At 29.9% G+C, this 14,076-nt stretch overlaps 1 protein-coding gene and 1 long non-coding RNA gene across 12 annotated transcripts in view; one reads left to right on the forward strand and one right to left on the reverse strand.

The window, feature by feature from the left end:
- LOC118070282 (uncharacterized) overlaps positions 1–14,076 on the forward strand; it is a 48,479-nt gene that overhangs the window by 18,998 nt on the left and 15,405 nt on the right. The window contains exons 1-2 of one of the 2 annotated variants that reach the window (XR_004690741.1): positions 5,894–6,114; positions 7,630–7,786. This is a non-coding gene — a long non-coding RNA (uncharacterized lncRNA). Of the gene's footprint in view, positions 1–5,893; positions 6,115–7,629; positions 7,787–14,076 lie in introns of those variants that run through there. The other variant, XR_004690740.1, reaches the window with a different exon arrangement.
- On the reverse strand, positions 2,244–13,993 carry LOC118070278 (uncharacterized). 10 transcript variants are annotated; one of them, XM_035088803.1, is made up of 19 exons: positions 13,644–13,993; positions 12,403–12,697; positions 11,951–12,174; positions 11,179–11,882; positions 9,135–9,230; positions 8,588–8,767; positions 8,128–8,334; positions 7,581–7,792; positions 7,299–7,488; positions 6,975–7,164; positions 5,805–5,899; positions 5,626–5,649; positions 4,940–4,984; positions 4,707–4,782; positions 4,466–4,633; positions 4,098–4,242; positions 3,710–3,817; positions 3,476–3,628; positions 2,244–2,984 (listed from the first exon to the last, which is right to left on the reverse strand). In XM_035088803.1, exons 4-19 carry the CDS (start codon positions 11,866–11,868, stop codon positions 2,930–2,932), a joined length of 2,634 nt encoding a protein of 877 aa, XP_034944694.1. In that variant the 5' UTR covers positions 11,869–11,882; positions 11,951–12,174; positions 12,403–12,697; positions 13,644–13,993; the 3' UTR covers positions 2,244–2,929. The 10 variants fall into 10 exon arrangements, with proteins under 10 accessions (XP_034944694.1, XP_034944691.1, XP_034944693.1 ...); XM_035088800.1 differs by adding an exon at positions 3,311–3,343 and having other exon boundaries at positions 11,179–12,174; XM_035088802.1 differs by having other exon boundaries at positions 7,023–7,164; positions 11,179–12,174.

Consider the following 14,076-nt stretch of genomic DNA (forward strand, 5'->3'; position numbering starts at 1 on the left):
AAGAAAACGAGTCTGTGCAAAACTGTTGGGCTTCATATTGACTGCGAGCACGGGTTCGGTATCGATCAATCCAGTAATTTGACGGTTCACCATACCGTAATGCTATAATGGCTTGCTGATGGGCATTGTTGCTTGCTCGTTCGCTTGTTCGCCGATCCGATTGCCCAGTCGGTTTGTTATTAGACTTGGGTCATTATAGAACATTAGGAGTCTGAATATATCCATGGAAACAAGGAGTAGCTTCTTACTCTCCAGTTTATCTTCTCTTTCTCATTTCACCATACAGTCTTCCAAGACTGCTTACTAGCCACTTACATCTTGCTGTATTCAATTTTACACCCTTCTTATTATTACCGTTCATACATTTGCCGACCAAGGCCATCAGCAAATATGTTTTTGTAGTTATTGAATATTCAAAAGACCTGCTATGGAGAGACTAATTTTTTCCAATGAGTAACACGTCCGGAGAAATAGAAATAAAAAATTTTATTGACTGATCATTTACTGCATGAGATATGATTTTTTATAGTTCTCTAAGTGTAAAAGAATAATAGCAATGTTTAATGTTTTCATAATACTTTATTATATAATACAAAAATTATCGACAATGAAAAATTTTCTCATAGATAACTTTTTTTAATAATTGATAATTTCGAATATTATGTATACATACATAATTAATTATAAAAAAAAATTTGTGGTTTGTTAACATATTGTAATCATGCATTTACTAAAAGAAAACATCTTGGAAAAAAAATGAAGCATCATGAATAATATATTGTGCAATAGTATAAGTATTTATATATACATAATCATGTATATATTAATTTATATTTTCTTCTCTTTTACATTCAAATATTTATTATATAATTATATAATAATTATACAGCTGTGCGTAATACAGTCGACTGAGTCGTGGTCATTTTACATTATATATTTTAACGATTCATACTATCGAATTTTGGAGTTATCAAGCTTAGTCAATAATTATTTGAAAAAATTTTAATTTATAAAAATTCATCATAAAATCATTTATTTACTCACATAATTACTTGAATTGTGCAATTTGTTGTTACTCTAGAGAAATTTTACAAACAAAATATCAGTGATCATATCAATAAGTGTCATCAATCGTAACCAACAGTTAGCTTTTATTTATAATGAATTTTATAAAAAAAAAATTTTTCTCTATTTCATTCATATTATTTACACAGACAAAAACTTCAATATAAATAGTTTTCAATATGTCAAACTGTGTATTAATGTAGCAACAATCTATAGGCACTAGAACCAGAACTTGTTAAATTTCTTCACTCTGATAATTATAATTACAATTCAAATAATTAAAATCAATATTAGCTATATAATAACTGCACTGTCATTGAAAAAAAAAATTAAATACTCGTTTATAATTTTTAATTCTCATAAAAAGGATAATTAGTCTATAAACTGTTTGATTTTATTTCATTTTGCTTAGCTCATAGCTATTATATATAAATTAATTGTAAATAGTGGTAAGTAAGGTGTAGAATTATACGTCTCAACATTAATTAATCATTATCAGACGTGTATTAATCATTTCGATAACATCAAACTGTAAGATTTACGTTAGCAGATTTATAAATTCTTTTTCAACTTTTTATAGACAATTATACCCTTATATTATAGGCATAACTGTTTCTCATGCTCCTGCACGTCATCTTTCTTTTTAGTATTGCGACTTTGCAGCATTTCCGCTAAGCATTCACAGCCCACATAAAATTATCATTATTATCTTGAGTTTCATCGTGTAAAACGCAGTTATTCTTTTTATTCATCACAATAGAACGAAATGAATATTTAAAAAATTTTAAATTCTTCAATTTTATAGTTACTCTACTTTTTGAAATATCAAAAATTCATTATATCATACTTTTGTTCTCATTAAAAATTCAGTTCTTCATGTTGCAAAAAAAAATATACCTAATTGATCCAACGAGATTTATTAAAAAAAATGCATTATTTTGACATATGACCACGTACAAAAAATTATCCTTAGCAATATTTTTATTAAATGTATGTTTAGGTGACAATAAATCTTTTCATAATTTATTTTTTTTTACTAATCAGATGAATTCAGAATTTTACATTATCTCAATTACGCTGATCACATGTAAGAATATCGAAAGTTAAGTGCTTTATCGGTTTGAATTATTACAGATTGCAAGAATAACATTTTTATCCTTCGTATAATTTTTTGTCACTATTATATATCAATAATTTATCGAAAAATTTTTTATTAGACCATAAAGAATTACAAATATATATTGTATCCATTATTTTTGCTTTTTAAAACAGTTTAGCTGCTCTATCTAATAACATTTTGTGAACCTGGCGAATTACAACGCGGAAGTTTTGATTGTAAGAAAATGATTTTATAAATATCATGATCGTCAAATGAGAGAGGTAGTAACGACTACTTCACATTTACAATAAGATTAATAATGATAATAACGTGTAATAATAATGATGATGATGATGAGACAATGAAATATAAAATACTTCTCCAGTACTTCTTATAAGTATAATAAATCATGAAAATATTCTTTAAAAAATCTGTTTTTCAACAAATATAAAATGGATATAATTTGTTTTAGAAATAAATATTTCACATAAACAATAACAAAAATAATTTACACAAAAGCAAATATTTTTTTCAGAAATGTGAATTACTAAATGAAAACTGTATCACTTGGAGGGCTTCAATGAATATTAATATACGATTAATATTTTATAATTATTTTCTTATATAAATTCTTGGTAATATTAAAAACTTTCAATTAACATCATTGATGTAGTCAAATATTACTTATTAAATATTCAATATTAAATATATCAGTTATAATATAAATAAATAAATATATAAATGAGTAATTGCCTTTGTTTATGCTTAACATCGACGAATTGAGTATTTCCTTTCAAGTTTTGGAGTTTGAACATAAGATCTGTAAAAATAAAAACATCATATAATAACAGAAGTCAATTACTTTCACAAAACAACAACTATTTTCATCCAAAAAAAAACGAGAAATTTTTTTAATAATTTCTTTTCTAATAATCAAACTGGCACTAAAATATATTAGAATTTTAGAAAAGCCAATAAAATTAAATCAAACATCATAAAGTATTTTTTTGTTTGAAACATTAGCATCAGTAGCATGAAATTAATATAAAATTAATTTTCTACTAGATCACAGACTCAATCAAGACTTCATGCGGTATTAATCGCTGCTTACATTAGCCTATCTTAGTTCTTTAGATACCAGCTCACCTATTTTATTCTCTCAAAACTGGCAGTAGGGACCTTTTTTATTGAAAGTAAAGAAAAAATTATGAGAAGATAATAATGAAGAGTTGATAGTATAGATGGATTATGAAGAATATTTTTGAGAATATTTTTTTTTCTTAAATAACTGTAATAATTATTAATACTTACAACTCGATGCTTTGTATTGTTGACGTAGAGCACATTGACTCCACTTTTACATGACAATGTTTATGGCACTTTAACAAGCAGTCTCTGCATTCGTAACCCTGCTTTCCTAATCTACGAGCTAGAGTTCTTTTACATACTTCACATACAGTTCCTCTGTGAAAAAAATTATTTCACATCAATTATTTAATTCAAAAAATATAATTTATTCTGTGAATGATTTTTAAATACACTTACCCAGTTAAATGTTTTGCAATAAAAGTGTGATCATTAAATATATGTAACTTAGTGCCTTTTTTCCTCCATTTGCTCTTTTGTGCTAAGGATATTGGTACGAGGTAGTGTCTAAAGAACACAAAGTGAATTAATCAGTTGACTTGGAAACTATTAAAGCATGTTTATAATTAATTATACTGGCAATAACGAACTTCACAACTTAATAACTCGGAGTTAGATTAACTTTTCTATAACCGTTATATTATATATATTAAGTCTTGCTTATTTCATATCATATTATTTATGAACAACAATGTTCTAGCTAATTTTATTAGTTATTATCAATTTATTCCATAAATTAGAATTATTATACATAAATATAATAATTTCCAGCTAACTAGAAACTTACTTTTTTACTCCATTTTCCAATGTTTCTAAGACTAAAGTTGATGCTTCGTTGACATACGTCCTCGTAGAAGTCCCACTGATGCCTGAGGCTTCACTGAGACTCGATCGTCTTGAATGTTCTTCTTTTCCTGGCACAGATAGCAAAGCTGTGCAAATTTATTTATTAGCTTAACACTCAGCATTCATGCAGCTGTTGAATACTATTTTTCTTTTCATAATTAATCAATTAATAATGAAAAAAAAAACATCTGTAGTATAAATAAAGTTAGTTAAGCAAGCGAAATCACAACAACTATTTTTAAATTAAAAATAAGTTTAGTCTCTATGGATTGAAGTTTATTTATTTTTCCAAGATGAATTGTTATTTACCAGATCCAGCATCACGAGCTCTATCAGCGGATATAGACCTCGAGTGAGCATCTTCATGATTCGTATCTCCATCAGGACCTGCAGATCGACTTCTATTCCTTGATCTATTTAATCTTCTTTTTATTGTCCCAAAAAAGTCTCGTCTTTTCCTCCTTGTTCTGCCTCTTTCTACAAAGAATCCTCATCGATTATTATCTATGCTTGGTAAAAACTTTAGAATGATAAAGAATTAAATACTCACCTCTAAGGCTTTCAGAATTAGAGGAATTTGGAGTACTTTCTAGGCCTGAAGTTGCACTGGTGTCTCTATTGGCATGCTAGAAAAATATAAAAAATTTATGGTGAACAATTATGTTATAAATCACATATCATTTCACTAAATATATGATGGATTGTTGAATACAAATAACATTTATGGTGATGAACAGTGGCTGATGATATAAAATAAGCTTCAATAATTAATTGATTAATTACCTCTGGAGAAATTTCTTGCCAACTTCCATCCTCTGAGAGAGTAACCTGTTGGATTAGTAGACACTCAAGAGTTATTTCATGCCTGCATACATGGATTAAATGGAATGATATACTCATTCAGCTTAGTCAACTGTATATTACAATGGGAAAATAATCTTCAATTTTTTTCAAATTATTCCTTATTATAAGGAATATCTGTTTGCTGAATAAAATTTTTATGGTTAAACTATTCAAAGAAAAATTTATTTAACTTTCAAATAATAAGATTTCATTGCTTATAAATTTTAAGTATATTTAATTTTGAGAAAAAAAAGTAAATAAAGAATAATAAAGTTATCGTCAAAACGCGACAACACTAAGTTTATTGAACATAACGAGCTGAAGTAGGGTTGAAAGAGTTAGAAAATTATTGAGTATGTTTGTCTTTACTTATATGGTTAGTTCTAGCCAACTTTTTAGCTATATGTCAACTTCACTACGTCGATTAAGTTATAAATAGTATATTTTACTGCCATTAAATTACATAGCACTCTAAATAAATTCCTTTCTGCTACTTAGTCTCATCTTATTATTAGTCTAAACTTAAACCCAGAAAAATAAACAAGTGACTCAGTAGAGTGCATAAGTTAATTATTAATTTATTAAAAATAATAAGGAAATAAAAATTTGGACATCACGTCACTTACCTTGACAATTTGACGTTCTGGTTGCTAAAAAAATAGAAAAAAAAAAATTTGTGTAACAACACACTTTTTAATTGGAACATTATCATGCAAGGTTCATATTGCAAAGTGTTTAAGACAAAATTGAATGTTTCTGTCTTAACGAATATATTTGACGTCAAAAACGTGAAAATAACTCTTACCCTTTGCTGGCTGTGCACAATGAGTGTGCCTTTGTTTCCGTTTGTTTGACCAGTTCTGTAAGGAGAGTCGACGGTCGTGCCGTTCGTTAAATAGTCTGAAAGAAAGGATAATTCTAATATAAATAAGAAAGTGGTACAAGTTAACTGTAATACATCATTTGTAATAAATAAATTAATAAATAAACAATAACTAGGTTGTCACAAAAGTTTTTGGTAATTAAGAGATCAAAATTTCAGTAATATAACCGACTATTTTTTACCATCCGGAATCCAATCGTTTCATTTTGATCACCGGATGTTTGATTATGAAGTAAGTATCAAAAATAACAGTAGATTTTCATTTAAAAAAATATTCTAGAAAATTTTGTAACAACCTAAAAAAGATATAAATAAATAAGTGGAATAGGTAATCACACGATTGATCTACTGAGAAATCACATCACACTAGTACTGATAAATTCTAGAACTATATTCAATATTTCATCATTCCATCATGCCAATTCATCTATTTGACTACATTCTCTGACTACTGTGAGGATTTGGATAAAAACAAGCAAATGAATTTTTGCGCGAATTCACGGAGGTTCTTTGACCTTCTTTCGTGGGAGCACAGACGGCCAAATAATCTATACCAATATTTTGGCAGCTATAACAGTTAGTAAGCTTGCCTTTTGTTTATATAGTCAATCATAATACAGAAATATTTAGTTTTCGTAATCATAGACAGCTACAAAGACAGTTTAATACCCAGGTTTTTGTCCTTGACCATTATTCATTTCAAAAACAATACATCTTGGTACTGTATCTTTACTTAGAATTGCATCATAAGATTTATATTGCCTTCTCTTGAAAATTTTACAACGTTTCATCACGTTATAAGCTTCGTTCTAAATGATACAACAATTTTACAACAGCTAATTAAAAGTTTAAAGAACAAAGTGATTTTTAAAATTGAAGGGTAGTCAATTATTCAATTAAAAAAAAAATGTAACAAGAGTTTGACTGTTGAAGTATCTAAAAATATTATAGGAATAATTTTTTTGATGATAACAAGGATCTAATATGGATCATCCGTGCTTTGTAATACAGAGTTGGCGTGCCAGAGATGAAACTAAAGGGGTTGTTCACTCAGGGATGGATGCCTCGGCAGACGTTATAATCGGTAATTACCCCCGGTCGACTGAGCAGAAGAGTCGTACAAGATAAGAGTGCTGTTACCATTGTTATAATTAAGGCTACTATTGCTGAGCACATTCGTCGGGTTGTATGTGCGAGTTGGTGATGCAGGCTTTATTGTTTCCTTCACTTTGAATGGTTTCGACCCAATTTGAGGGACTTCTGCTCCTTCAATGAACACAAACTGAAATAAATAGTAGTCTAGTTACCAACTGTTCAGTATATTACACATTTCTTAAACAAAAATAGCTATACATTTGTAGAAATGTTATTTTCAGTTACTTCATTTATTTATTGATTAACTTTATTAAATTTTACCTCGACTGTTAGAGTTCCAGTAACATCCTCTTCTTCATAAGGCCGTGCTTGCAATGGGATTATTTGTCTTTGGCTTGGATTAGTCAGTAATTCTTCAATTCCAACAATTCCTAAACCCAAAAACCTTTGGTTTTTGTTAGCATAATCATAGATTTCCAGAAGTACTTCATACGTATTTTGACTGACGTCACTGTAATTTATTAAGTAGATTATTAAGTTGATATATATTACAGGTATCTGATATTAATATCGTAACAGCATGCGAGGTAATTTAGGACTTACAATAAGAAAGCTTCATCCCAAACTGGACTAACAGTATTCTTTTTCACAGCAGTCTGATGTTTCTGAGGAGGATCATCTAATTCTACCACGCAGTAGGGTTCTGAACAGCCCAGCTGGCCACCTAAATCATTCGCTTTCACGACTTTTACAAGCAAACGTTTATCTCCAGCAACATAATGTTGATGTCCACCAGGTGACCCTGTTGAGTGAGTCTAAAAACAATCCGCATAATAATTTATTAATTTTTTTATTCCTAGTTTTAAATTACATTTATTCTTATTTACAATATTTATTGTCACAACAATAACGAATTAATTCCATTAACAAGTTCATGACTCAATAAAAAGAGCCATTAGAACATTTTTTTATACATTGTCCTTCACAATCTAAGCAGACATATTTTTTATATTACATGATGATTATATCAGCAATGGATGAAAATAGAACCATCACTTCCTTATGATCATCTTTTTATGTAGCATAGAATTTTTTGTATGATATTAAATCAACTTTGCTGTCACGGAAATTTATTTAGACGATTCCTCACCATGCCATCGTAATGTAGAGGTAGAGAAAATCCAGATTGTGGTGGTGGTTCTCGCCAAAGTCTTGGACATGTTGGATACTTGGAAAGATTTAAATGGACGTTGGTTCCCCTGAGTGCACCAACGACAATTTCATTTACGACTTCCTGAAGCTGGCTTTCATCCAAATCCTTTTTTATCGCACCCACAGGAGCCAAAGAGACCTTAACCTTTAATCATAAAAATATAACAATCAATCATCACCTTACACATATGTCAGTCTCATTCTTTCAATTCTTGCCAATTGATCTAATTATTACCATCTCAAGTAATATATCTACATCGACGTCTTTTAAATCGATCAATCAGTTCACATGCTATCATCAATTATTTATTATTTGTCAAATCATTCACATTAACATTATTTCATTTGAAAGAATGTAACGTTCGTGTACTAATGATCAAATTAAAGATTAAAATTACCTCAGGCCATCCATCACATTTTAAATCCAACAGAAGTTTGTCAGTAATACAAACGACGTTGAGACGAGCACGGAAGCGGTTTACATTTACACGATAATGACTGACCTCCACCTTATCTCCTTTTTGTCGAAAGGCTTTTAATTGTAGAGCTGGAGTTGCTTCGCAATCACATGTTATTGTCTGCAAAATGAATATAAGTTATATTTAATACAGAGTATATAAATTAATAATAATTATATATTAATTACACCATCTATAGCATCAGTCTGAATTTTAAAATAAATTTAATAAAACTTATTCAATATAAACCTATTAATTATAATGCTGTCATACTTCACAATTACTCATAGAGACATTTAATTCATTTAACATAATTATAAAGTACTCATTATAGCTTTTTATTTATTTTATTCATGTTAATGATTCATTTAATTCTAAAGATTTATCTTTATTATTTGATTTTAATGACGATGCTCTTAATCTAATTAAATTTAATAAAAAAAAAATAGAACTATGTCATTGTTAATTAATAATTATTATTACTTACAACATCATTTTTAGAATCACACTCGCAAAAAATATTTGAAAGATTCGGTGGTTGAGTTTCCGGAAGTACTCGAACGAATTCAACTCCAACTCCATGCTAGAACAATTTAAATAATAAGTTATTATTTATTCCACCTCTTGTTCATTATACTTTTCTGAGCTCTTTTTATATTTTTATATCACAATATACATGTAAATGTACCTAGAGTGTGTATTATTCTTTTATTGAAGAAAAATGATGACAAATAACACGCATTATCTTCATCGATTCGTAACGTGCAACCCAAGTACATACATTACATTATCCATATTTAGTGCATACATATCTCTCTACATAAAGTACAATTGAAAGTATTTGTAATGATAAATTGTACATCATAACAATAAAAAATAAAATGTATTTATTAAAAATCCAACGAAGCAAATAGTTTTGTTATAAAAATTATAAATCAACAGTATAGAATATATTTTTGTCATGATCACTGTATTTTAAGAGTTAGCAGCAATTTTTAGCCTGATGAGTGGAAAGTAGGTCTCGAGTGTTGATTAAAAAGAAGAGAATAGGGAAAAAAGTATAATAAAAGTTTTTCGACTCATGTGTAAAGGTTTCTCCGCGTGTAGTTGAATTTATTTTGAGAGTCAATGACGTCAGAAAACGCATGCGAGGCAAAAGGATGTTGACAATATGTGACGTAATTTCTCCACCGCTCCTACTCTATATGACGTAATGAACCCGACCCAAGATAAACTACAATAGCTTAGGCACTCCTTCTAATACATAAGATCTATATATTAATAGGTAAAAGCTCATTTGATACACCTATTAAAGCTTGGTAATATTATAAACAATACTATAATATCGATTGACTATAAAACTAATGTTTAGCTACTACAAAGTGTATCATACTTACACCATGTTTTTTTGTATCATTATTGTGTCAATAAATCGATCAGCTATTTACATACAATGGAATTTTTTATTGGTGTATAATCAATTTTATCTAAGAATATAAGATAGAAAGTAGATCAGGTTAATTCTCTTTGAATTATTATAATTTAAAATTTAATTTTTCAGTGAATAGTTTGATCAATTTCCGACCATTTCCTGGATACGAAATGAATGAGTCAGTCATCAAAAATATCGATTGGGTCGAGGTACTGAGTGGCCGGACTCCCGAAAACAACTCGTTCTCGTCTTAATGCTTTTATACACGAGGTTGTGAGAATTTTCGTTCTGGAAAGTGGGTTACTCTGAACACGCATGCTCGAGTCTTCATCCTCGTGTTTCTTTGCTGTGGGTGGTAATCGTAAAATCATTTATCTGAGTAAACAAAAGAATAAAATATAAAGCAAAATCTTGTACTCTAAAGAAACAATCTTTTTGTTTTTTGAGAGAACGAAAAAAAAATTTATTTTATCAACAAAAATTTGCTTCTAGCAAAATGGTGAAAAAAAAATTTTATCAAGGATTTTTAAAATAGAAAAGAAGTAGCTGACTAGAAGATTTAGCGTAAATTATAGAGAATTATTATCGTTATTAATAATTAAATGTTAATGAATTCTTACGTATGCAGACATGCATGTTTTTATGGTTGGACTTTCATTCGATGACGTGTAATGTTTAAATTCTCTAGTCAAGTCTTTGGAGTTGTAGAAATTATTAGCAATTTAAATTATTATTTCATCGGTGATATTTAAAAATATATTATTATTATTCCAGTCATGAAAGATATTTAATAATGCAAAATGTGTAGGTTTAAGATTTGATGTCATCTTTGACATGTGTATAAATGTCTTTAAAAATAGACGAGTCGAAAGAAAAGTGTAAATTGATAGAATCTCAGACAAACAGACGCCTACAATTAACGCAAAAGTATCTGGATCGTATTTCTCATGCTTGACTTGTCGCTACTCGAGCAGAGACTCTTAACTAATGAAAACACGTAGCACGTGAGTTTTCTATTTCTTACACATGTCTATTTAATTAAGACCCTATTAGTTTCTTAATTTTGTACATAATAAATTGAAAGAAGAGCAATTCTTACTTCATCAACGGAACTGGCGACAAAATCGTTGAGGGAAACAACCCAAACTGCTAGAAGCTCATTAAGAATCACCATATCAGAGTAAAGCCAAATGACGAGCTCGTTGACCCAGCGAACAGCTTCAGCGTCAGCACCGGTTGCTGCCGGTAGATGAAGGGCACGCGAGCTTCTTGCAGGGCTGATAAGTGGACCGGAAGTTTTCCTAGTAAGACGTTTACGTGTTGGTGGTGTTGGTGGTACATATCCACTTGCCCCACTCGAGCCATGTTGACTTATAGAAGGTCCAATGATACCAGAGCTGCTACTGCTTGTTGCTAAATTGGCAGAAGCAGACTTTGCCATGGCCACCTTGATTGGCTTGGCCTGTGTAAGAAGTTTGCTGGCAATATTTCCTGCTGATAAAAGTCCTTCACCCAAACCATGACTGACGTTAGTATGCTCTTTGTTAACACTGGATGTTGTATTACTGACATGAACACTTGCACCACCGACACTTGATGCTGATGTTGGCGATGAACCGATTTTTTCGTGAAGCACAAACCGATTGTAAATATATTTTCCGACGCACAAAACAATAAGACCGAATAGCATCCAACCAAATATCAGCATCGACAGTGTATCCATCGTCGTGTCACCAGACGAGTCGAAACTGCATATCAGATCGTCCACCCGCTCGGCCAAGTCGGCCATATTGCCCCATCGTTCTGCCAACCAAGTCCAATTAGATTCCAAAAACATTCTTTTCTATTTTCACCCGTCGAGCGGCCCCCACCTTTGTCTAATCTATTAATAACGTTCGCATATACCCTGGCGGTCGCGCATGCACTAGCTGCCACCTCGTCGGAGATTTTTGACAATCACCAACCGATACCACTTACTAAGATGCTTGTCTAGATCTTCCGGCAACACCTTGATCAAACGTCACGTCTGAATTCAAATTCCCGCTTTTATTTGGATGCTTCACTGAGTCTCTTTAATCAACCGGAACGACTAATCCTAAAATAAATAAATTCTTCAGACTAGAAACATTCTTAATTTAAAATCAATATCAAAGTTTCATGATATTCAATGTCACTAATGAATTCAAAATTATTTAAGTGATAAAATTTCTTAATTAATTGGTTCAAAAGTGGAGATTTAATCAAACTGATTTAGTGAATCAAATATTCTAATGCAATTTACATCAATTCGACAAATGATTGAGTAATTAACCAGGATACTGACCTTTCTTAATATGATCCTTGAAAGTAATTATAGATTGTAAGATAATCTTTTGAACTAACAATGCAATAATGAATTACATCTGATGATGTATGATAAAATCACATTCATCCTATTAACTTTACTCAATTTCATACGTCATTTTCATGAGGATAATATATCCCCGAACAATTAATATATTGTCCTTCTCACGTGGCTGTTGCTGTTGTTACGACTTATCCCGTTGCTAAGTAGCACAAACTCTGATTCCAACAGTTACTACTATGCTTCAACCACTTTGTATGCTTAATTTTTGACTCTGGAACAAAAATTTAAAATTATACTATTTCGTTTATCTTCAAAGTTGTTTGAACAATTAAAATTAACATTATGAAGGAAACAATACAATGAATTTATCTCTGCGTTCACAAAAAGTTGTTTGACAAACGATAATACATGTCGATATGAAAAACTCAGCATATTGTACAAAGCCATAAATTGACGTCTACATGTTGATAATATTGTTTTTTTGATGAACTTTAAAAATTCTGACGTAACATAAAGTATATTGACCTTGAAACAAATAAATTTGCGTTAAAACATATTAGTCCCATAAAAAGAAGCTATTCTTAAACTCATAGAAAATTTTATTTGCTATAAAAAAAATTTTAAACTCCAGAATTCTATCAAAATTATATTAGTTTACTTATAAAGTTGAATGTTAATCAAACTAAAAGCTGATAGAATGGGCCAATAAATAATAAAGTTTATTAAATGACCCGAAAAAAATTAAAATGGTAATGGAGTCATTAAATTTATCAAAAACAATCATAATTTAGGCAGCTTTTAAACTAATGACAGTTTTATGAATGGTAAACTACATTAGTGAGCTTCATCAAACTATAAATGATCATTTATTTTTAATAAATTATCCATTTTTTTTTTAATTTGAAGACAGTACCAGTATGTCAATTATAATTATTCAAAAAATTAAATTCAGTAATAATTCAAATTTACGAAAAAATTTTAGTAATTACTCCAATTCCAGAAGATATTGATAATAAATGAAATAGATATAAAAAAAATATTAAAAAAACAAAACAATAGTTTATAAAAATAATAACAATATGAATGAATCAAGTAGTAATAATAAATATATGAAATGTTACATGTTATTTTTTTTTCATCAGACTTGGAAATGAAGGTGACTTAATATCATATCATTAATATTAAAAAGTGTAAAAAAAATATAAAAATATTCTTACCGAATGATAAAAATAATCACTTTTTATAGAAAAACATGACACACATCTAAACTCAGATACAGAATCACTTATCAAACTTATAAGCCAGACAGAGTATCTGCTTTATGCTACGCTAGGTCATAAAAAAGATGTCAGACAGTCTGGAATTGCCTTGAAGACAGTGAGTATGGTCCAAAGCAAAAGCAAAAACACAAGACGCTGCGTGGAAGGACACGCCGATTGTGTTGAAACGAATGAATCGTACATCTGCGGCAGTCCACGACGGTCTGACTTTCGATCAAAGTGCTAAACGTAACACTGCCACGCCGTCATCGGCGCATCGTATTCCACTCTCTGTCTAAGTCATAGCACCGTGTTTTTCCTTTCACGTTCAGTGCCCCACTCTGCAATAATCTACGACCTGGCCCAGTCGTGGAGTCTTCTATTGATCCAA

Source organism: Chelonus insularis, unplaced genomic scaffold (genome assembly GCF_013357705.1).
Source record: "Chelonus insularis isolate UGA/USDA-ARS -01 unplaced genomic scaffold, ASM1335770v1 contig_568_pilon, whole genome shotgun sequence".
In the NCBI taxonomy this organism is placed as follows: domain Eukaryota; kingdom Metazoa; phylum Arthropoda; class Insecta; order Hymenoptera; family Braconidae; genus Chelonus; species Chelonus insularis.